This window comes from Littorina saxatilis, linkage group LG17, assembly GCF_037325665.1.
Source record: "Littorina saxatilis isolate snail1 linkage group LG17, US_GU_Lsax_2.0, whole genome shotgun sequence".
NCBI classification, from domain to species: domain Eukaryota; kingdom Metazoa; phylum Mollusca; class Gastropoda; order Littorinimorpha; family Littorinidae; genus Littorina; species Littorina saxatilis.
In genome coordinates, this window is record NC_090261.1 from 40,840,258 (window position 1) to 40,865,216 (window position 24,959).

Here is a 24,959-nt window from a genome sequence, read left to right on the forward strand (position 1 = left end):
CAAGCAGTATGTAAGAAATGTTAAGTCCTTTGTACTGGAAACTTGCATTCTCCCAGTAAGGTCATATATTGTACTACGTTGCAGGCCCCTGGAGCGATTTTTTGATTGGTGCTTTTGTGAACAAGAAACAATTGACAAGTGGCTCTATCCCATCCCCCCCCCCCCCCCCCCCCTTTCCCCGTCGCGATATAACCCTTCGTGGTTGAAAACGACGTTAAACACCAAATAAAGAAAGAAAGTACACATTTACTAGCTTTGTTGGCATCAACACCCTCAGTCAAAGCATAAATGTATCATTTACACACACACACACACATTTTGGAAAATAAAAAGGGAATATTTTATTAATCATCACACAACTTTACAAATAAGTTATGCCATCATCAGTTTCAAAACATGTTCAATCATGCATTGCCTGCAAGTGCGCCCCTAAAAGAAACACAGAAATGGCTCTACAACTGGGGTCAAGTTCCAAACCAATGCTTTACCGACTTCACTTAGCAAAAGAAAGTTTGAAACAAAGCAATTTTGGCCATTCTCATTCACTTCATTTCTGCGAGCACACCCATATGATAAAAAAAACTTTGCTTGGGGTGAATACGGAGTTATAACTGAATGGAAGAAGGAGGGACAGTGATGCTGCATGATTTAACCATATGCCTGCTCTTCCGAGAAGTTGCACTGCTGTCGTGACACTTCAACGGCAGCCCTGCTTCAACCCTATCACAACTAATCCTGAAATAACAATACAGCCTTTCTGGACAATAACAGAACCTTTTCACTTAAATCTGCAACAGGAACAGCTTTACATAATGTGTATGGCTGAGTCTTTTACTGAGTACTCCATTAGTAAACTGCTGATGCTCCCAACTGACGGAAAACGACAAGCAACATGTATGACGTCCATTCAGCTGCAAAACGAGCATCCAGAAACAAGAAACCCAGATGCATTAAGACCATCTTGCAGCCTGACTGAACAGAGGGAGATCCACCCACAAACAAAACTTTTGAGGCGCAGTTTTAACCGGCAGGTAAAAAGGCGGGGCAGGTTCCTTCACATCTGTACGGGTTTGAAAGGCAACAGGGCCAGCGGTCCTATCTCAACCACAGTTTGAGACGCAGAGCGTCGACCCCGTTCAAGTAGTAACGAAAGAGACGCTTGTCTCGGATGAAGCCCAGGTTCTCGTACAGTCGTAATGCCGCCTTGTTTGTGATTTCTGTCTCAAGTACAACCTGTAGAAGAAAAAAAAAAGGTGGGCATTGAAACACATTTACTTTACACATGTTTATACAATCCTCATCCCACCACCCAGACAATTGCCCCCCAGGACAAGTAACCCTCATTCTGTTGTTTCAGTGTTTTACTTTTACTATTGTTTCGAGGAATGTATAGGTAAGTTTACTATGTAAATGACTGTTTATCTCAATGATGCGTCTTGTTTTTAACTCACATACCACACATGCAAGTACGCAAAACCTAGAAAATCAAAGACTTGCGACAATCCTGTCAAATGTCACTGTTTAATGAGGAAAAATTAAGCATACAAACTAAACTGTACAACTAACTAAGCTTGGCATTGGTAAGCTTGCCAAGCATGCGAAACACCCCTACCTCTACCACTCTTAGAAGCCAACTGATGATATAAAACATTGACAAAATAATACTGTTGGCGTTAATGTTTCGTAATGTACTGCATGGGTGAAACCTAGCAAAAATAAAGTCACTGAACATAATAAAAGCTAGGGGTCCTGAGGCACCCAAGGCCCTGGCGGAATATGCCCCTGTAATGGCATCCAGGGGCTGTCCATCCAAAAACAAATTTGGCATTTTAAATATGATTTTTTGGCCTCTCCTGGGATGTAAAGACAAAAAAAGTGGCACTTTCTTGCCTGTCAAATACCCCAAAAAACTGATCACACTGCAAAAGTCCCATTTCCATTTGTTTAGTAGGTCTGCACCAATCAACTCAGTGGATGCGTTTAAACTTAAAACTGACAGTGGCGTCTTGAATGCTGTAACCATTTTGTCACTTCTTTTCGTCAAAACATGAAAAAAGTGGCTTTCTATCGCAATAGAGCCTGTCATTCACTGTTGAAAAATAAAGTGAAACAAAACGTCAGACTCCTACAGGGTTTATAACCACAACACACGGACTGTGTTTGTACACTAGAAACGGTACTTCTATTTCCCGTCAAACTAAAACCGGATTGTAACAGCAATTCTAATCAGTTTCGCGAACATCGCTGCAAATAAACCGATTTCAATTTTGTAACTCTTTTTTGGTCAAGATATCGGATTAACAGAATTTCTGCCTCATTGTATTTTTCAATTGATGGATTTCCGTAAAATGACACGACTAGTTTTACGCATGGTACTGTAAGACTGTAAGTGTTACCAACCTCATCACAGTCATCAGCTATCATGGCATGGATGGCTTTCGTTACCAAAGTTGAACCTGTAATCAACAAAAACACAATAAAGTAGCACACACAACCAATGGCATAGCAACATTTGAAACTTACCTATTCAAAAGCATTTTTAAACTTGAAGAAATCAAGAATGTTAATGTTCTTTCCTGACCACTACCCCACAATAAACTTGAAATAAGTTGAGAAGCACACTTTGATCCATCCCGACCTCAGGTCAAAATGAGTTCGGCTCATTCTCTCCCTGACAGGATGCCTTGAGTTTCCTTGTCTGGCAAGGAAACCGATTTTTTTTTACATATTTAGAGCTTTTTGTAATGTATTATTGATATAAGCAGATTCGCGATCGTCGATAATGATTTTTCATGGTGTTGTGTAATTTTTAAATTACAAAGGAATTGATTTGTAAGACAGTTTCAAAGGAGCTATTTTTTCGCGGCTGTATTTACTGTGCAAACAACTCTAAATATGGCAAAAGTGTCACGTGATAATCAACCGTTTGGTTTCGACGTTCGCTGAAGCAGACGATTTTTTCTGTAGTGATGCAACCATATATTACGGTCTCCTTCCGGCAGCAGTCCCAAAATTTCGACTTGTTTTGACCTTAGATGATGTCTTTATCATAACTGTGAAGAACAGAACGGAGATCACTGTCGAAGTCGGCCAATCTGCAATTATTTTCGTCTCGCGAACACGGCCTCTCGCAAACAACATATGGGAGATAACTTGTTTTGATAGATTCGCGTTGGACTTTCACGTCCGGTCAGAGAGATAACTGGCAATAGCCGTTGAGCGATGTAATCAGAATGACTTTGATCATGTCTTTGAATTCATGGGATTGTTTAGTTTTAAAGGCATTCCCTTGAAAACCCTTTCAAAAATGAATCATTTTCTATTTGTTGATCCATTGTTAACCCCACCATTGAAGTTCAACTGAGTTGAAGGTCAAGAAGGGTCAGCCAGATTTTCAATCAATCAATGAGGCTTATATCGCGCATATTCCGTGGGTACAGTTCTAGGCGCTCTGCAGTGATGCCGTGTGAGATGAAATTTTATACGGCCAGTAGATTGCAGCCATGTCGGCGCATATTTACCTTTCACGGCCTATTATTCCAAGTCACACGGGTATAGGTAGACAATTATTAACTGTGCCTAAGCAATTTTGCCAGGAAAGACCCTTTTGTCAATCGTGGGATCTTTAACGTGCACACCCAATGTAGTGTACACGGGGGGAGGGTTCGGACACCGAAGAGAGTCTGCACACAAAGTTGACTCTGAAATAAATTTCCGCCGAACCTGGGATCGAACTCACGCTGACAGCGGCCAACTGAATACAAATCCAGCGCGCTACCAACTGAGCTATATCCCCGCCCCGTCATATCTAGAGGTCATAAACCAATAAAGCATCTGCAATCTTCATTTGACCTGAACTAGACCCTGCTAAAACCTTGAAACTTAATGAGGGTCTACCAGACTTGGGTCATTCCAGGAGGTCACCAAAACCGTGCCAGTGTGTACAATTTCAAAGAGCTAGGTTCGCCTGCATCCCCCAAAACCCAATCCACACCCACTTACAAATACCGATGATGATGAGTTAGAAGTTAGACCCATCAGATGCTCAGGTTGGTCACAAATCATAAACAAACTTGTTCAAGCTTACAGACTTATTTAAATAAGTTACTCTCTGATTCGCCTGAATGTATGGTCTATTTGAAAGATAAAATAAATGCCCTCAACCATTTCCGCTTACCCTGCATAAATAATCTTCATCATTCAATTGTTTAATCTTACTTTGTTCATGTAAGAGAATGTTGGCTGCTTGAAAATAACAAAAGCTTACCACTAAACTAGGCATGACACACTACAAACACTTGTACAAGTTCTAGTACTGCAACTGTGAAGCCAAGAAATGACATAACATTATTGATATTTGCCACTGCTTTGAATCCTGCTTTTAGTCTTGAGAAAGAGTCCACCCACTTTGACCTTGAGAATACATAAAGCTGCCTCAAGCCAAGAGCCTTTTACTGTCTTAGCTGCAAATGGTATAGCAGCGTACCCTGAAACTGTCTGTACTATGTGCAGATAAGCTCAAGCGGTACTATTTTTTTCTCTGCAAAATACACAGCTTTCTACACTTTATCACTTCATAAGTTCAGGAAAATAGTTTTCCAATGTTTTTCCAAATCTGTTATCACAACCAAACACAACCATCTCATTTTTAGTACTCACCAATTTTTTTACGTCGGTAGCTGGCATCGACAGCTAGCATTGCGATGTAGCCCCTGCGCACCATCTTTTTGTGCATGTCCAGCTTACACACAATAGCTCCAACACACTGCTCACCATCCATTGCCTGTAAGACACAACTTCTTTTGAGCATGACATTGTATGAATCATGTTACACCGCATACATCAATGCAATTCATTCCAAAACTGCATGGCGCTTAATTTTTACCACATACTGCCAAAATGTACGGCACTATGTGGTATCAGTTGAATTTTATTCTTTCCGTTTTCAAACACCCACCTAGCAATCTGAGCAATGCATGTAATGATGTTTGTCGTTGCCAACACAAAAATGAACGGACTAATTACAGTAATAATGCAGGGATGGCCAAATCCACTGCCCGATCGTCAGGGGCGAGTAAAATATCCGCCGGGATAGTAGAAACTGCCTGGCCAGTGAAAATTCTGGTCAAATCAACAAATGCTATACGTTTGGTTGTATTATCAAGTTTTAAAACCATCATATAAACACTGCACATGCAGGAACTTCTGTCGTCTGCAAAATCACCGCCATGTTCTAGTGAAAGGAAAACAAGGCTCCTGTCGTATCCGCTATTTAAATTGTGTGAAGAAATTTGACACTCATAATTTGTTGTGTGGTATGTACTGGGCCAGCGAAATTTCTAGCGGGCTTGTGACTTTCTTGAAGTAACTTGCCCGGGTGGCGTGTTAACATTTTGAGATTTGGCCATCTCTGGAAATGTGATTAAAATATTGTTCATCAGCAAGCAGCATTCATACATACATTTAACTCACCAGTAAACATAACTTGGGCCAATTGTGAATAAAATATCTGTAAGTGTATATGGAATAAGGTTCTGACAAGTCTTTGGTAATCAGTCTGATAATGTCTGGCATCTGCACTTCAGATTCATACACAACATAGTCGATGCCGTTTTGATCTTCATTCTCCGATCCTTGGGACACACCAGGAGTACGCTCACACACTGCCGAGTCAGCAGACACATCGTCCGAAATGGACAGCTGCGTCATCTCTGATTCAATCGTTGTAAGTTGAGACAACGCTGATGTGCACTCGCAGTCTTGGCAACTACTCCCATGACCAGAATCTGCACTTTCACCGTTGTCAGCATCTTCTGTGGCTTTCAAGAGATGTGTCACAAGACCGTTTTGGTGTTTCTTGTGCTTCGTCAAACTGTCAAGCTGGGAGGCGTCGTCTGCAACGGGCTCTACAGTTTGTGGTTCTGTTGCATTTGGAGGGGACTGGCACAAATCACCTTCTTCTAGAGCAAGATGGCAACGAGATAACGAATCCTGCCCACTATCACATTCCGCCATAGTCAGAATCACGTTGAGGTATTGGAAACAACAGGATTTACATTGATCAAAGAAAACAGCCTACAACAGTAGGCAATCTAACGTTCCTCGAACTTCGTTGTAATCCTAAGTTGGATGCTCCATGTTGTCTCTTGTCGTATCATGTACAAATACGCCAATGCCAGTGGCAAACTTCCTGTCAAAAAAATACACAATCCGAAAACCAAGAAAGATATATGTATACCAGCAAATACTGATATTGCTATTTTATTGTCGCATAGTTTTCATTATTCTTCTGAAAAAGATATACAGACTATACAACTTGGGACTACTTTAATTTTTAGCGAGAGCACTTCCTAGAATTATTGTGATGTGGTCACTTCCTGTTCTTGAATATTTTGTTCCTAAATTGTCCAATTTTGAAATCGAAAGGAGAAACGGATTCAACAGTTGCCCATCGTATTCTTCAAATTTACAATGAAATCGTGTGAATAACTAATAACGCGTAATCAATTTTTTTCCGCTACTGAATAAAATCTATAGTAGGTATCCCCGAAAGAACAAAACAATACTCTATGCTTAAATGGTTTCTTTTTTAAAACCTGAGCCATTTGACGACATTGAGATGCGTATGTAACAAGCAGTGAGAGCATGACCGTCTCCGTTTTGTAAAGGACAACCCACCGGTACGGTGTATGCTTTCGGTATTTTTATCTCTTTCTCCGAGGATCGCATATAGTCTCTGTGCATGCGTGCGTGTGTATGTGATCTATGAAATTAGACAATTTTTGCATGGGTGTTGTATGTGCATACATGTGTCACTGTGCCAGTGTGTGTGCGTGCAGCAACTCTTGTGCTGTGTGTATGTGTGTATACATATAACATGGCAACAGTTCTTTTCTGTTTCTGTTTAAGTTGTTTATAGTTTTGATTATTTTGCTTTTTTTCTTTGGGGGGGGGGGGGGGCAGCTCCTGAAGATTGAGAGAGAAAGTTCTGATGCAATACATTTGTGTAATTTACTATACATTAAATTAAAGCATACAAGGTTACAGCAATTCAACAGAACAGCAATTCGTGTAATGAAATGGAATGAAAATATGAATTTCCTCTGGTATAGAAGGAAAACGGCTTTTGCCTTGCACTGAAAGTAGTGCGTACAAAATTACAGTTATTTGAACTTGGCCATCAATAGCATGCATTTTCTTCGTCAAAAAGAAAAAATGACCAAATGCACTCTTTTGTAGCTCAACCTGTACCACTCAAGTATTACTTTGCATTGATAAAAGTGATTTCTGTCAGGTATAATGCAATAATGGAACTGGATAGAGTCTTGAATGAACAATGCTAAAGTTCAAGAACTTCAAAAACATAAATTTATTTTGTCAGTTGTATTTTTTATCTTATTGTTTTGTATACTGTTTTTGCAGGTAAACTACGAACAAAATGTCTTTTCCAAAGTCAGAAGAGCGCAAAAAATGTTGGGACGCACGTGATGAATACTGGCAATGTATGACAGACAACAATGAGGACCAAACCAAATGCAGTGCTCCGAGAACACAGTTTGAAGCAAACTGCGTCAAACAATGGGTCAGTACAGATCAAATTAGTGACAGTGACAGGGGTCTGGTATCTTAGTTGGTGGTGCACACAATTTCTGATCCTCAGGTCAAACGTTTGAATCCAGGACAGGACTGACAGGGGTTAACTTTATGTAATTACATAGAGACAGTATCAATGTCCCACCGCCTTGTCAAATAAAAGACCTGTACATCTAAACCTGCCAGACACCTGGGAAGCTGTGAGTAAGCGACCTGAATTTTTCAGTGATGGCATAGTATTAGTAAAGACTAAAACAAATACAGTGTACATGCAGTAGCAGGGTTCGCACAGGTCATGGAAAACCTGGAAAGTCATGGAATTTGATTTTTAATTTTCCAGGCCTGGAAAGTCATGGAATTTCAATTCAAGCCAGGGAAAGTCATGGAATTTAACAAAAATAAGAAAGAAAAAAAATTAACCTTTAGCACGCCAGCGGCGATTTTTGTCGCCCAGCCATTCCCCCCCCTTTGCCAGCCAGCGGCGATTTGCGTCGCCAGCACAAGGCTTGTTCGTATGACCAACTTCTCGTTCGTATTTGCATATGAGAATAACGGTATTTTTAACGGCACTTGAGCCAAAGCGAGGCTCACTTCCTTCCGTGATCTCGTCGTGTCGTCTGCGCTGCATTTGAGTCGGTTTCGTCAAAGTTTTCTGCTTTTGTTTTTGCATCAATAAAGTACTTTAGCGCTTCGACAAGCAAGATGGAGGATGATGAGTTTGAAACTTTCTTTCGAGTTGTTTCTTGACAACAAAAAGTATGCGGAATTGGAACGAATTACCGAGGAAAATCTTCGCAATGAACTTTGTATCGCGGTGAACAAAATGACACTTCGTCAAGTCACAGTGACGGTTACGAAACGGAATTTACGAAAGTGCAGATGGATACAAACAGTGGCTGGTCCAGTTTAGTGAAATGACAGGACCAGCAAACATTACCGATAATCTGACTGCGTAGCAAATGCTTGACTTGCTTGTCGAAGAAACACTGCGTAGAAACTGACTCAAATTCAGTGCAAAGCAAGCCAGTGTCAAAATTGGCAGTGACAAGACGTAAAAAGTTTGCGTGTTCGGAAATGGCGACCTGTGGATCTAGTCATGGAAAATGTTATTGAGGCTCATGGAAAGTCATCGAAAAGCCATGGAATTTTGTTTCTAAAAACCAGTGGGGACCCTGAGTAGGCTGATGGAGATACGTTTGTTGTTTTGCTGTGGCCATCTTTGAAGAAAGGATATATTAGTATGAATATCTTTTGTTTGTTTGCCATTATCCGTTTCTTTTGTGTGTGTGTTTTTCTCCAAATAGCGCAGCACTGTACTAATATGCAGATATAATGATCACAAAGAAAAAGTAACACTTTTATGTTTTGAAATTTTTGTTCTAGGTGTAGAAGTTTCACTGGCTTTTTTGTGCTGATAAAATAAAATTGTTCTGTTTCAGGTGAAATATTTCGATCGGAGGCGAGACTATCTCAAGTACAAGGCGAAGATTGAGAAAGGGTTTGACCCAGTGGAGATTGAGCGAGAAAAGGCAAAAGGAAATCTTTGACAGAAATTGAGACATTTAGGTTATGTGATAGTTGGTTTCCTGTTTTGCCTCTTTTTAACCATGCACTAGAATTTCAGAGTAATTGCATATGTATTTAAACATGAGTGAGAGAGAAACGGGGTGTGGTCGTGATTGGTGGAGAGAGGGAGAAAGAGAGAGAGTTGCATGCAAGTCTCGAAAGCATCTCTGTGAAAGTACACGTCATTCAGTAAATATTCTGGACAAAAGAGACATGGAGCAATATCACAAATTTGTGCTACATGCTACAAGCCAAGTGCCAGAGACAAGAGTGTTTGCCTATCAAGATGCTGTCTGGATGAACAAAATTTGAGGATCATGCAAAACACTCTATGATTTGATATACTTGAATATATTCTGTTACTGATCAATGTGTTTGATGTGTATTTTATATGTACTCTAGTATAGCAGAAGGACCTCGGGTTTTTCCTGTAGATGTTTTTCTTGTTACAGGGAATGCACCAGGTGCAGTTCTTGGTGGTTTTCTCGTTTCACGTAGGTCTTGTGACGTACATGTATTCCAACACACATTCAGCACAAAGTAACATGTCATGTTATGTTGAATTTAGTTAAATGAATGAACTGAATAGCGACATGTGGCAGAACATGTTTTGCCACCAACATGACATGATGTGACAAGGATATGAACACTCTCCACCAACCTTCGTAAAAAGCTCTTTTGATCGTGACGGCATAACATTGCTTAATACTTACGAAAGGAAATGTGAACCCAGCAATCTAAAAAAAAAACTCCAGGAAGCTCACCTCCAGGAAATGCACAGAAAATTTGAGTCGAATCAGACCTCTTCTGCTTGAGTGTGTGTACAATAGTATATGTATGTCCTAGCATGTGTCTGCAAATGTGTGTGGTGGGGATTAAAACCAAAAAAAACTATGCACAAAAAGCGGCATACATGTACAATTTTGTGACAGATTAATTATGTCCCTTGTAGGTTTTATTTATAAATTCAGGTAAATAATTTGGTTAAAAAAGACTGATACAATTCGCAGGCAACTGGACTAGCAATAGCTTCCAATTCATAATTCCCGACCTCAATCAAAACTTTTTATTTAAATTAGTTCCAACTCGGATGACGATGTTCAAGAATAACTCTGGTTTGTATGGGTAGTGAAAGAGTAAATACTCTTGCTTTTAGTGAGACAAACAAACCACATGCGCTCCTTGTCCATGTGCTTCAGACACACCCCTTGTTAGTGAATAGCCTGTGGATTGTTTGTCCCACGTAAAGCAAGGGTATTCACTCTTTCACAAGTTGTTTCTGGAATTTGTCTGTTGCCAAAAAAACCTGATGACTTGACACAGGGATATTCCAGAATTGATTTTCTGCAGTGATCCATGACAAAGGTGAAGTAAGTTTTGCATAAGGCCACGTGTTTGTGAAAACATTCACGCTCAGCAATCACTGCAATCGTGTGCTCCAGTGTGCATCGTATTGATAATGTTGCATAACGTACTCATCCTAGTAAATTAGCTCGTCCTTGTTTGCCTCACTGTCAGGGGCACAACTCTTTCATAGCCGATACAAACCCAGAGTGTTATCTCCAAACATTGTCTTTTTTACCGAAACGACGGAAAAGTTTCTGGTTACTTGAAAGAAGTTTTGGCTATTGAGGTCTAACGAATGACGTCTCACAACGTGCGTGGTCATCCTTGGCGGTCAAGAAAGCCGCCGCGATCATTGCGCAGACGACACTTCTAGACCGCCAATATTTTTTGTGCGCATCACGTGCTCCACATAAATAGGCCGGAAACATGGGTGCAACCTGGAAAATTTCAAAAACCGGCAAAAGTTGGGGTCCAGCTTTTTTAGTATTTAAAATGCCAAAAAAAAATCTCCTGGAACAAAAACATCGGCAGCCGATGAAACCAAAACCCATGCGGAAACGAAGCAATTGGGAAACCTGGATTCATGGACTGCCAACGCCAAGCGACATACTTGCAATTGCATTTTAATAGATTTATTGGTGCATCGGTTGTCGTAACACAGGCTCAAGTCCTTTTCTTTACGCAGGACAGTGTTAAATACCTACAGAATCTTTGTCTCACTTGCAAACAAAAAGACATCGGATTCAGACAAAGAGGAGAGTTTGTTTCTATATTGTACTGCAGCACACGCCCACACACACAGTCTCTTTCAAATGTTCTATTTCACACAAGTATGTACTGTACAAAATGTATTTCCGGTGAACACCATTCAAAGTGCTTTTTTTATACAACTGCTTTTCATTTATCCAAAATGAACCAAACCTGCTCTGAATCATACAATGTGTCATCACACAAAGACATACATTCATATGAATGAAATGGATAACACAAGACATGTTTGCTTTGCAGCTGGATTAAACTGAACATAATATTCACGCACAAAAAGAACAGAATACACAGCTTGTATTTATTAAAATGTTGGTGTAGTGTGGCATATTTTAACCATCGGTAAGAACACTTTTCGATGTCTGTGACATGTAACCAAAGTATCTCTGTCCCTAAAAGACCTGCAATTTAGGGAAACTTATAGCTGGTCTGAAAGGGTTCTTCTCATGATTGAAACATGCACATTCTTGGGATGTAAACCTTTTTCAGGGCTCACTTTTGATTCCAAGAACAAAGAGTTTACTTTACTTCCAGTTTTCATTTTCCACCGTTGTTTTTACCTTAGTGTAGATTTTTCAACGTACAATGCACTGTTAACCATAAGACAGAAACCACCATGTCAATTGTCATGATCTTTATTTTGTTTTTAACTTATTTCCATGTAAAATGTTGATGCTTGACCTTTGCTACATCACATTTTTGTATCTTAAAACATTGACACGTAAAGTTTTCATCAAAGAATTGATCTAAAGGTTAGCCAAACATTAGAAAAATAAAAAGATGTTGGTTGCTTATACCAGGAAATTGCATACAGTAAACTTTGAGGTGTGTTAAAAAATTGTTGAACAAATGACACACACTCTGAATATCTTTCTTCTCCTCTCACTTACTCTCTCACACACACACACAAACTCACACCTCATATTAATCAATTTACATCTCAAAATAATCCGTCACATGTGGGATAAATATCTTGCTTATCCTATGTAAAGCAAAATACTGTTCGCTGTCAGCAATATAAACTGGTGTAGTTACAACTTAGTCTTTCAGTAATTTCCAAGTGAAAGAATACATGACAAACCTTTAATCATAAACATTTGACAGCCTTATAGTAACAAGGTAATAACATGGAGTATCTTTCAAACTGTTAATGAATATGAATTCAGCGACACAAACAGCTTTCTCACCGACAAGACAGCAGTGTCAAACTTCAGTCATTCATAATGTTCGGAAATAACTCTGTCAGAGCCTTAACGAGCTTTGGAAGAGTTGTATTCCCTGAAGTTGGAGCAAGCTATAGTTTAAATGTGTATATAAAAATATATATATATATCTCATTGGGACTAACTAGAGTAGACACACACTTGGCATTTCAGAGGATAATGAGCTCTAACCTGCATGTTCTTGATCTGCACAAATTACCTTCTTTCGAAAACATGCACATCGTAGCTCACTATTTAGTTATTCACTGGTTGTTCTCACTGAGCTATATATATAGCTCAGCTTGCTTTAACTTCAAGGAATACAACTATGCCACAGCCCATAAAAACCATGACAGAGTTATTTCTCGAGTTCGTCCTGGTAATGGTGATGACGAAAATATCTGAAAACTAAATGGAACATAGTGATACGATAACATGCGCTTACTTAATACATTACACACAATTTCACACGCAAAGGAAACACAACCTGATGCTATAAATAAAAATAACTTTTTTAAACTTGTGGAGATTCTGTTGGCAAGACATGTTTTTTGTTTGCATACACTGATGATATGAAGTGTTAGTGCATACACTGCATGAACACTATAGGACTGACAGAGTGAACAGACACCAGTTTTACTGAGTGTCTTTCTTTCTTTCTTTATATAGACAAAAAACATATGTCCTTCACACTCAAGTTTTCAAACAAAACTTAAGACAAATCAGAACTTACATTCATACCTTAGTGCCGTGCACAGGACTGCTGAACTTTAGCCAATGCCTCCTACTTTCACAGACGCACTGAGAAAATGATGTGTGTTCCATGATGAAAGAGGAATGTGCTGACATTGACAATTACCGAAGGTGTACAAACACTTGATGCTGCCACATCAATGTTTTGTCGCCTGTGCTTGTATCAGCCAGTGGCCCCTGTTTTGACTTAGCTTATGCATCAGTAAAACCTGATTTCAATACTACAGAAAATGCATCTGTCGAAAAGATAGTACTGACACGCGACTTGGTTATCCAACACAGGTAACTAACAGACAAACTCTCATCCATTCATACAAATGTAAACCTTTCATACATGCAGTAAAAGGAAAACTGTTCGGACTCTGCAGTTAATGAAGCTTTCTTAATTTTATACACACTCAAAGTCTTTGTCCATCTTCAGTGTAAAATCACATGCTTCTCGACCTCAGCATTCTGATGGCCAGTGATGAGTTTCACTAGTAATTCACTGTACCACAGCAATTCACTGTACCACGGCAATTCCACAGAATCCTCACAATTTATAAGCTCTTTGTGTCCGTCATACCATGGCACATTCATACATCTGATGCCAGTGTTCAATGCCTGCCATAATGTCAACAGGTCATTCCACCTGAAAATTAAAAGACCCGACAAGCACCAACAAAGCATCTGAAGAAACAAGTCTTTCACTTGTCAAGTGTTTCGCTTTCACACACCAGTGTTCTCCCACAAAGAGAGCCAATTTAGGTCAACGTCTTCATGCTTACAGCTCAACCAACAGTTCACATGACTCAACTGACATACCACACGACTCAACCGACAGTCCACATGATTTCACGTTCAAAGAGTATTGCAGTGCTTGATGTAAATACCATCATTTTCAAATTACTATGTTTGTGTTTGAAGTCCAAATACACCTAGTGTTGCTGTTTTCTAAACTTCCGAAATGTGTTACAGCTGTCCTCTCCAATGCATGGCTCAGAAAAAAACACAACATGCGATTTGCTTTCAGATAAAAGTCACTCTGGTCTGTTTGCTGTTACATGTAATACCTTTCGTATTGCTGTTTTCACAATTTCTTAAATTTTCTGGGTCCTCTCCAGTGTATGTCTCTGAAAAGAACACCACATTTGACTGGCTTTTAGCAGAAAGTAGCACTGGACTTTGCTAGTGTATGTGATTGTGGATAAGAAAAAAACTTCTGTTTTTACTGCAACGGGGACCTGGCATCATGACTGACTGTGGTTGATAAATTGTATGACTGAATGTAGTAGCACACTGTGATGAAAATGTTGCTGATTCAAAAGAAACTGCTGCCTTGTAGAGTTGGGCGACGTTTTCCGGCCCAGCGTCATACTGCAAAGACAAAATACAAATCAAATTCAGTGTTAATGCTAAACTATGAAGAAAAGCAGAAAAATCTGCAAAGAAAACTTCTCTGATTCTGATGTGTAAAAACAATGTACACCTTAAAGGCATTCACAGCCAGTACATAGCAACATGAAGAGACATGTTTGTGAATGTAAACCAAATAATTTTAAACAATCATTGAGCACGAGAACTTGATTATGGGGAATACAATCTGAATATTTAATACATAAACTGTACAAGAAATGTCATAAATGAAGACATAAAAACAAGCACACCACATTCAATTCCCTCCTCCCACACCCCTTTGAAAAAAATACTCACATTCCACTTTTCTCCTCTGTACCTGCTGTTTGATGGCCTGAAAAACACAAATTATTCACCATAATTTATGCCAACTATTTGCCTTGCTATTCTGAGTTTTACAGTAAACGCTGAAAATTGAAGACAAGTTTTACAACACTGAACATAATCTTAATTCCTTTTTCTGGAGTCCAAGCTTGTTAATTTACACTGGTTGTAATTAACTTTAGAGAAGAGGCCCAAGAGATATTTGCGTGCATATTCACCTATACTTGAAACAGGGCTCACTTGACAAAATGAGAAGCAGTGGCATCAGCATAACATGTTCTCTTAACTTAAAATGTTTTTAAATAACACATGCTTTCAGTAAAAATCAAAACTAACTTTGTCACACATAAATTACTGTCAGAGTGTGCAAATGTGAAAAGAAGACTAAGAGAGAATCAGTGATTGATCTTTATTAACAGCTATTGTGTTTTCAGCGTAGCAATAGGGTCCGATATTTAGACGAGACAAGTATAATGCCGACGAGTCGAAGACGAGTAAAAAAATGTCCGACTTCCGTAGCATTATGCTTTGATGATCGGAAGAGACCATCCAATCACAGCCCCCGAATTCCCTCACGTGTCCATCAGAATAGCTATATTACATTATAATTGAGGTTCCACTTAGTTGCAGAGACAAGCCTCGTCCTTGCATCTAAAACACACACAAATATGAGAACACCTTGATAACACATATTACATACACAGAAAAGATGTGAGACATTATTACTCACCCGTTTGATAATTGTCCAGTCATCAATAATTTCTGTATCTTGCAGTAGGTACACAATATATGGACGTGAATAGTCAAGGAAGAAGCTTATGACAAATGACACTTCTCTCAACAAGTTTAAAATTAAGACCTGGTGATTCTTCTTCTTCTTCTGCGTTCGTGGGCTGAAACTCCCATGTACACTCGTGTTTTTTGCACGAGTGGAATTTTACGTGTATGACCGTTTTTTACCCCGCCATTTAGGCAGCCATACGCCGTTTTCGGAGGAAGCATGCTGGGTATTTTCGTGTTTCTATAACCCACCGAACTCTGACATGGATTACAGGATCTTTTTCGTGCGCACTTGGTCTTGTGCTTGTGTGTACACATGGGGGTGTTCGGACACCGAGGAGAGTCTGCACACAAAGTTGACTCTGAGAAATAAATCTCTCGCCGAACGTGGGGTCGAACTCACGCTGACAGTGGCCAACTGGATACAAATCCAGCGAGCTACCGACTGAGCTACATCCCCCCCCCCCCCCCCCCCTCCCCAAACGATAGGACAAAAGGGCACCTTCTGTGGCCTGTTTATCTATTACCTTGACTACAGTATACCTTTCATAACAGGCCACCTGCAATTTGGAAGATCATCTAACATACAAATAGCATTTATTATTACGAAACAAAAAGAGCCTACTGTGATCAACTGTGATAATGTCAACGCAGTGCAAAGAAAACAACCTGGACAGACAATGTGCCCACAACCCCTATTCATCATCATCAGCAAAAAATGTTCAAGTACAAAGTCACAAAGGATATCAGACACTTGAACAGGCTTCTTCCTGCGATCTGACTGGAATGGATCTTGCTTCTTCCGCTTCTTCTGGTTCTGAGATTCATATAAATCTAAAAACAAAAAAGACAGGGCAAACATTTAAACTTTTTTCTTCTTGGTCAGTCACTTAGGCAGGAAAGATGTGAAACACAGCTGCTGGACATTTTCTGTAAATGCGTTTGTGTGTGCGTGTGTCTGTTGTAGAAAAAAAGATTGAAAACAGATTAACATCTTAATAATTATTACAGAGTTTAACTTACAAAATGTATCAAACTAAACATGCAGAAAGCAGCGACAGCTACAAACAATTCAACAATATTAACTCATCGTCTCCGAGGTACGGATAGGTACGGATATATCCGCTCAGACTGTAAGCTTCAGTCGCTTCCTGTAACGTCAATCTAACGCCTGCATTCCAGCGTGTTGATACACAGTTAGTACACAATTACTACAATTCTGAGCGACCTGCTGCAGCATAGCTGGTCTCGGCTAAAAAAAAATTGGGTCAACATAGGTGGGGTAGAAAGTGTTATAGATGCCTTCCCTATATTGTAACAAGGTACACCACCACAGATCTATCCAGACTACAGACCATCTTCCTATTTGGACAGGTACCTGAGATGAACAAGCCCGACTGCTTCTTGTGCAGGGCATATGCATTTTTTTCACCAAATTAACTTTGTAGATTGACATACGTGCCAATTACAAAATATATTCAAACAAGCACATCCCTCTCTGTACAAAAAGCAGTCGGACCACGGATGCTTGCTATGTGTCCAAGTGGAAAAATGCTCTGAGAAAAGCCCGGTCAGATCTGTGGTGATTAAGATTTACAAGTTGGTCAGAACACAAATATAATCTTTAAGATAAAAAAAAAAAATGAATGCCTGTTGCGGATATACCTGACGTGATGTCAATGTTATGTCTGTCTTCTTCAAGACGCTTGATCTTTTCTTCCAGCTCAAACTTCAGCTGATCGTACAGGAGATCCTTCTCGCTCTGGGGAAAAAAAAATTCACATAGCTTGGTTATGTTCTCATAGCTGACGGGCGCTGTGGCGGGGTGGTAAGACGTCGTCCTCTTGATCGGAAGGTCGAGGGTTCGAATACCGGCCGCGGCCGCCTGGTGGGTTAAGTGTGGAGATTTTTCCGATCTCCCAGGTCAACTTATGTGCAGACCTGCTAGTGGCTTATCCCCCTTCGTGTCAGTTCACGCAAGCACAAGACCCAAGTGCGCACGTAAAAGATCCCTGCCCCGGTAATCCATGTCAGTCACGCAGTTTATAGAAACACGAAAATACCCAGCATGCTTCCTCCGAAAGCGGCGTATGGCTGCCTAAATGGCGGGGTAAAAACGGTCATACACGTAAAATTCCACCCGTGCAAAAACACGAGTGTACGTGGGAGTTTCAGCCCACGAACGAAGAAGAAGAAAAGAAGAAGAAGTTCTCATAGCTAACTCCAAGGTTATACACCAACTGCACATACAAAAGAACTGCCTATTCTTTTTAATTTCCCAATTTACGACTACCCTGCCCGGCCAGCAGGAGGATACTAAGGCACATAACCTTGGTAAATACTGATGTACATCCAGCAGTTAAGCCTGTCACATTACACAGTGCTGTAATTTTTACAAATTACCAAACTAAAATACTAAATAGAACAGACCTTTGTCACTCTTGTAAAAAAATCAACTCACATTCATATGCTGAAGAGCGGCAATCTCCTCACTCTTAAACTTCTCTTGAATCGCCTCCCTTCTTAAAGTATACAAAATTTCTGCAATGAGAAAAGAGCACATTCAAAGGAAAATTGCAAACAAAGAATAACAAACGCAGTATCATCGCATTCTTACAAAGCCTGCAAGTTTCAGGTAAAAAAGAAGGGTCCTCACACTGAAATTCTTTTTCTATACTCTTATACGCTTAACTTTTCTTAATTTGACAGTCAGCACCAGGAATCAGCAAATACACTGAAAAACTGACTAAAGAACCATTGGGTTACATGCCCTCGTCTGTGGCTTTCGGTAACATTTCCAGCCCAACCTTCAGGCTAGTAACTTCCACACAATGTTTTGGTTTGATTGCCTCGGGAATGGCAGGCATATGCAGGGTGTTTTACCAGTATTGACGCTAACCGGTAATTACCCATTTTACCGGTTGAAATGAGAAAATACGGGAACAAAATCAGCTGCCGGTATGACCTACCAGTTAATTTTTAGAACTACCGGTTTTTTTCGCTGGTAAAACAACAAAACCAGTACTCTGAGTTGAACTCTTACTGGTTCCAATGACCAGCCTACCATTTTTTCCTGGACTGTTTGCATCATAAAAGTTTGCGTACCGGTTTGAAAAAATACTGGCGCCATCACTGGTTTTACCTAGAAACTCTAGAGAGTCTAGCGAGTGCTAGTATACTCACCTGCAACTTGCAAGCGATGTTTTCTGTTCTGGTCAAGGTCAGCAAGTCGATTTAGATAGTCCGGTTCCGTTCCACGGTCCAACTCTTTCATCTTGAGTTCAATCTGAGCCTCCCGCTCATTGAACAGCCTGCATGAGAGCAATACACACGTGCACTATTTTATAAAGATGACTGGATTAAAAAGAAATGTTAACATACTTATTTCAATGTTCAAAAAACTTTTAAAAAGGAAACAGAATGTCTTAGCAAAAGATCCTCTCATTGTGATTAAGTGACTAACATGCCAACAAAACGCATAAATTCAAAGTTCAACAAAAAACAGCTTATAATTCATGGATTTAAAAGAAATGCAAAACAGCAGTGATTCCCTAACTGGGAAGTACATGTATACAAGTAACACTGCACATAAACAATACAAAACATACCAAAAAAATCACTGGAAACATGAGTTTAAAATAATGGAGAGGAAATGGAATCAGAATTGTTAAATTCTAACTGCAAATTAAAAACAAGAGGCAAAGCCTTCAAGGCTCACGTAAGAAATCGACAAACAGTAACACAAACTCAATCACACATACAGTAAGCATAGGTGACACGGTGCAAGAGTGCGAGACACTAGATCTAGATATGTCTGTCTGTAGCCTACTAACAGGGACAAGACTGCCAGATGGCCAGATCGACACTGCGCTTTCGACAGCGCTTCCTCGCACAGACACTGGAAACACGCTGTGCAGATTAACCTGTAGGAAATCTCCTTTGGTATCTTCTTTATCTATTTTTCTGGAGCTACGAAACCGAACAATGTGAAATCATGAGTCGTCTTCTCCGAATCGGCGAACTGCAGCTCGGTGATAACTGTATCTATACCACAATCCTTCACGCGATCTGACCTAACCTTGACCCCTGACCAGGTCTACATACCAAACACGACACAAACCAGTCAGCTGTTTTTACACCCCCCCCCCCCCCCTCCACCCGTTTTCTTTGGATACACACTTTAACTGCATACGTGCCGACGAAATGTTGATCATTGCTTCAATACTTTGAAGCTGTTGCTTGGATAATAATCAGGTAAAATTAGTATTTCGGTGTTCAGTCAAATGTTAAAGTTTCTACCTTAGTCATGCATACGCACGCACAGACAGACAAAAGTTAGCATCGCATAGGCTACACTTACGTGAGCCAACAAGGAAAGAAACAAGATTACAATTCACATTACACCATCTATGCCGTCTTTAAGGAACTCCCAAATCTGGTCTTAAAATGGAGGTCAACTTACAGACATTATAAGCCCCCCCCCCCCCCCCCCCCCCCAAGTCTGTTTACGGTATCCCGACCGACCCTATTTTTTCGCGCGACCCTAGACTTTCTTTTGTCATTTGGGAAAAAAATTTAAAAATCTTTGTTTTTTTGGCAAAATAACTTAAAAATATGGTTTTTTGGAAAAAAAATAAAATTCCCGACCTACCGACCCTATTTTTTTTGCCTATGTTACCGTAAACAGACTTTTTTTTTTGGGGGGGGGGCCTAAACAGAACATTTTAAGACCTAACGGTCATAAAGCGGGGGGCGGGGGTGGTAGGAAAGACACAAGGGACTTACTGATCTTTGAGTTTGCAGAACTGGTGACTGAGCTCGCTGAGGTCATCCATGCACTCTGTCTTACGACGATCACACTCGTCCTCATCCATTTCTAAGGAAAGAAAAGCAATGGCATGGTCTTTAAAGAAAGTTGGAATTCAACTCTGAATGTGCTAGCTTTTAGTCTTGTACCTTCAGGATGCTATTGGCCTGACATAGCATGACTGAAAAAGAAAGGATAATTACAAAATTAACATCAATAGATCTGTCAATAGCAAAGCTGCCATAAGCAACCAGCTTTTGACATTTAGTTTCGTCAAATGTTTTTTAGTTTTTTGATAAATGTCTTAGATGACAGCAGATTCGGCTTTTTTACATTTAGTCAAGTTTTGACTAAATGTTTTAACGTAGAGGGGGGAATCGAGACGAGGGTCGTGGTGTATGTGCGTGTGTGTGTGTGTGTGTGTGTAGAGCGATTCAGACTAAACTACTGGACCGATCTTTATGAAATTTGACATGAGAGTCCCCGAACTTTTTTTTCATTTTTTTGATAAATGTCTTTGATGACGTCATATCCGGCTTTTCGTGAAAGTTGAGGCGGCACTGTCACGCCCTCATTTTTCAACCAAATTGGTTGAAATTTTGGTCGGGTAATGTTCGACGAAGCCCGGACTTCGGTATTGCATTTCAGCGTGGTGGCTTAAAAATTAATTAATGACTTTGGTTATTAAAAATCTGAAAATTGTAAAAAAAATATGTTTTTTATAAAACGATCCAAATTTACGTTTATCTTATTCTCCATCATTTGCTGATTCCAAAAACATATAAATATGTTATATTCGGATTAAAAACAAGCTCTGAAAATTAAATATATAAAAATTATTATCAAAATTAAATTTTCCAAATCAATTTAAAAACACTTTCATCTTATTCCTTGTCGGTTCCTGATTCCAAAAACATATAGATATGATATGTTTGGATTAAAAACACGCTCAGAAAGTTAAAACGAAGAGAGGTACAGAAAAGCGTGCTATCCTTCCCAGCGCAACTACTACCCCGCTCTTCTTGTCAATTTCACTGCCTAAGCCGTGAGCGGTGGACTGACGATGCTATGAGTATACGGTCTAGCTTGCTGCGTTGCATTGCGTTCAGTTTCATTCTGTGAGTTCGACAGCTACTTGACTAAATGTTGTATTTTCGCCTTACGCGACTTGTTTTTTATATAAAATGTCAGTGTCACGCCTTCATTTTTCAAGCAAATTGATTGAAACTTTGATCAAGCAATCTTTGACAAAGTCAGGACTATGGGATTGCATTTCAGCATGGAAGCCTTAAAATTAGTTAATTAGTTTGCTAATTAAAGTTGTCATTAAAAACGGATTTACACAAACAGATTTAAAAATGATGGCATTGTATACATCATCTTCCCCTGAATTCAATATTATATAGATATGTCATGTTTGCTATAAATATGTGCTCAGAATTAAAGAAAATAGGTAGTAAGTACTACGGTTCGCATGCTTTGCGGAGACGAGTGTGATCTGTCTCGTTCTTCGAGTATGGTTAGTCGAGACTATCAAAATGTAGTCTCGGAGAAGACTGGCTTATGGTGTCGATCTTTTAGTTTGATGCCAACAGATTGACTGAATATTTTTATATCGCTTCACGCGACTTGTTTTCTTCTCCATTTGCCTCATTTACTTTTTACATTTAGTCAAGTTTTGACTAAATGTTTTAACATAGACGGGGAATCGAAACGAGGGTCGTGGTGTATGTATCTGTGTGTGTGTAGAGCGATTCAGAGAAAACTACTGGACCGATCATTTTCATTTTTCGATAAATTATGTCTTTGATGACGTCATATCCAGCTTTTTGTGAAAGTTGAGGCCGCACTGTCACGCCCTCATTTTTCAATCAAATTGATTGAAATTTTGGTCAAGCAATCTTCGACAAAGTCTGGACTATGGGATTGAATTTCAGCTCCGCAGCGTAAAATATAGGTAATTAGTTTGCTCATTAATTTAAAATCGCATTTTCACTAGCAGATTCAAAAATGATTGCATCGTAATCCACAATTTCTCCTGATTTCAAAAACATATACATAATTATGTTATGTTTACTATAAAAATGTGCTCACAATTACAGAAAATAACAAGTAAGTACTGCGTTCGCGTGCCACGCGGAGACGAGCGTAACCTGTCTCGTTTTTTTTCGGTGTGGTTAGTCGAGACTATCTGAATACATTCTCGGCGATAACTGTTTTTTGGTGTTAATCTGTTACTTTGATGCTGAGAGCTCGACTAAATGTTTTTATATCGCTTCACGCGACTTGATTTTTTTAGTGTAGAAATTGTACAAACTATCAAATGCACTTCATACTGGCACGTGCTTAACTAGATGCAGGTGTGCAGAAAGAATTCCTGAATTCGTGTGCGGAAAACATGCTTCGACGAGAAAGACGGATAATAAAAAAATGGAGGAGGAAATTCTCAAGATAACTTTTTTTAAAATAAAATTGCAAAACGGAATCGAATTTCTAAGAGATAGAAAACCATTAAATTCTACCGATGTCGCTGAGCATCATGAGACATTCAGCAAGACTGGCGAAACGCTCCAGAAAATGCACCCACTTTTGGTCGACATAGACCCCTTCTGCGATACTTTGAGCCCAGCTTTTGACAGGTAGTGAGATACACAAGAAAATCAACAAGCAGATGCAGCAACTTTATAAACACACTACATGAACTCTGTGAAATAATTAAGTGTCATTCAATTAATTAAAACACCTCTGTGATGCTTTCATATTATCTTAGTGTTACTTTGTCCATTAGTCACATTAGACTATTGCCTTAGCTGCATTAATAAATTCATTTCTTCTCTCAGTTTGGAGGTCTGTATTCAAATGAACGCATAAATTCGAACTACAGCCTGATCAGTCGTTGCTTTCTTATGTAATAGGACACTTTTGTAAGGCAAAGTACAAACGAAACCTATCGTCCACTGTACTTTCGTTTCACAGCCCTAGCGGCAGACAGAAGGCCAGCACCTTGATCGGTAGATCAACCTCAAAACAATTGTAAACATAACGAAGGCACGCTTAATCTTACTTGCTCTACATAATCTAATCCGAGCAATCAAACTTAAATTAATAAAATAAAGATTTCGCTGTGCGGGATCAAAACCAAATGAGATCGCGCCGCCACTGAATCAGTGAATGTCGTGGCGAGCGCAGCTGTGGGGGAATGTGTAGCTGGAATAATGTTCAAAGATCGCAGCGGCCCGCCTTCTAACTACCCTGTTATTATTCAAAACTGAGCCTTCAATTGACAACAGATCGCGAGAATTTTGATAAATCCGCTTAGCGGCAGTGAATCAGCATCGTGGAAGGTATACAAAAGCAGAAAACCTATGTGTTTACCCGTTGAACCGCCTTCATCCTCATCTTCCTCTTCGTGGTCTTCCTCGCCTTCGCCTGAGCCAGACGCCGTTTCTTCCTCTGAGATTTTTCTGTCATCATACTCGTACTGGTCCATATCTTCCTCCTCTGGTTCCACACACCCGTTATTCTCCGTTATCGTCGGCATCTTGGAGCGAAAATCTGTCAAACAGTGCCGGGGAAACGTAACGCAAAGCCCTGCAAAATGCGCTCCAAACGCTCCTTCGCGATTGAATCAACACACTTGCGAGGACGCCGGAAATGTGTACAACACAAAGTTTGCGCATGCGCCTCAGAAAACACGGGGAAATCCCGCCTCATTTTGGAGATTGACGTCAATGGTTGACCTCATTATTTAATGGGGCTTTTGGCACGTGTTTTTTTCCCTCAGTCAACCCATCGCCTTGGTCGCAGATGATACAGTTAGCAGGAGAGTTACATAACATCCATACCTTCTGTAAAACGAAGGCGCCTATGTGCGGCTGTCATCTGTTTTTATGGTTTTTTTCTTCTATTAGCCAACATGAGCACTTGCTATGACTCAGTGAAACTTAAAAATTTAGATGTCAGTGTTTGATAAAACTATTGCAAAATATAGGGAAACTGCCAGTGATTGGCTCGGCTCTTTCTCCCTCTCTATCTCATATGTCTCACTGAGTCTCTCTCAGTGTCTGTCCGAGTAATTAAAAGTTCCATAAACTTACTTTTTCAGTCTTCTTCTTGATATTGGAATGTTAGCAATCATTGCGCCGCTGCGTGTCATTTCCAATAAATTGCTTTAGTAAACAATTTAAAAACAACTAACAGGGGCGGACGAGGGGGGGGGGGGGGGGGTTCTGGGGTTTCCGGACCCCCCCCCCCCCCCCCCCCAGCCAAAAAATAAAAATATTTTTGTGGTTTTTTTTGGGTCGAGTTTCAATTTTTGGGGTCTTAATCAGTGACAAAATCTGCTGCCTGAAACTGGTAATGATCATCCTCAGAATGCACCAGATTGCACCACTGTCAGGGGCGGATCAGTTGCTTGGGGGGGGGGG

At 39.9% G+C, this 24,959-nt stretch overlaps 2 protein-coding genes across 2 annotated transcripts; both read right to left on the bottom strand.

Moving 5' to 3' along the window:
* Positions 1-316: 316 nt before the first annotated feature.
* LOC138952824 (N-alpha-acetyltransferase 30-like) lies at positions 317-6,174 on the bottom strand. Its single transcript, XM_070324561.1, has 4 exons — positions 5,473-6,174; positions 4,660-4,783; positions 2,401-2,456; positions 317-1,233 (listed from the first exon to the last, which is right to left on the bottom strand). The coding sequence occupies exons 1-4, from the start codon at positions 6,013-6,015 to the stop codon at positions 1,096-1,098; spliced, it is 861 nt and encodes a 286-aa protein (XP_070180662.1). The 5' UTR covers positions 6,016-6,174; the 3' UTR covers positions 317-1,095.
* A 5,167-nt stretch (positions 6,175-11,341) lies between these two features.
* LOC138952825 (breast cancer metastasis-suppressor 1-like protein) lies at positions 11,342-24,201 on the bottom strand. Its single transcript, XM_070324562.1, has 9 exons — positions 23,908-24,201; positions 20,511-20,601; positions 18,909-19,036; positions 18,187-18,266; positions 17,391-17,487; positions 16,473-16,559; positions 15,676-15,740; positions 14,919-14,955; positions 11,342-14,582 (listed from the first exon to the last, which is right to left on the bottom strand). Exons 1-9 carry the CDS (start codon positions 24,071-24,073, stop codon positions 14,578-14,580), a joined length of 756 nt encoding a protein of 251 aa, XP_070180663.1. The 5' UTR covers positions 24,074-24,201; the 3' UTR covers positions 11,342-14,577.
* Between the last annotated feature and the right edge of the window lie 758 nt (positions 24,202-24,959).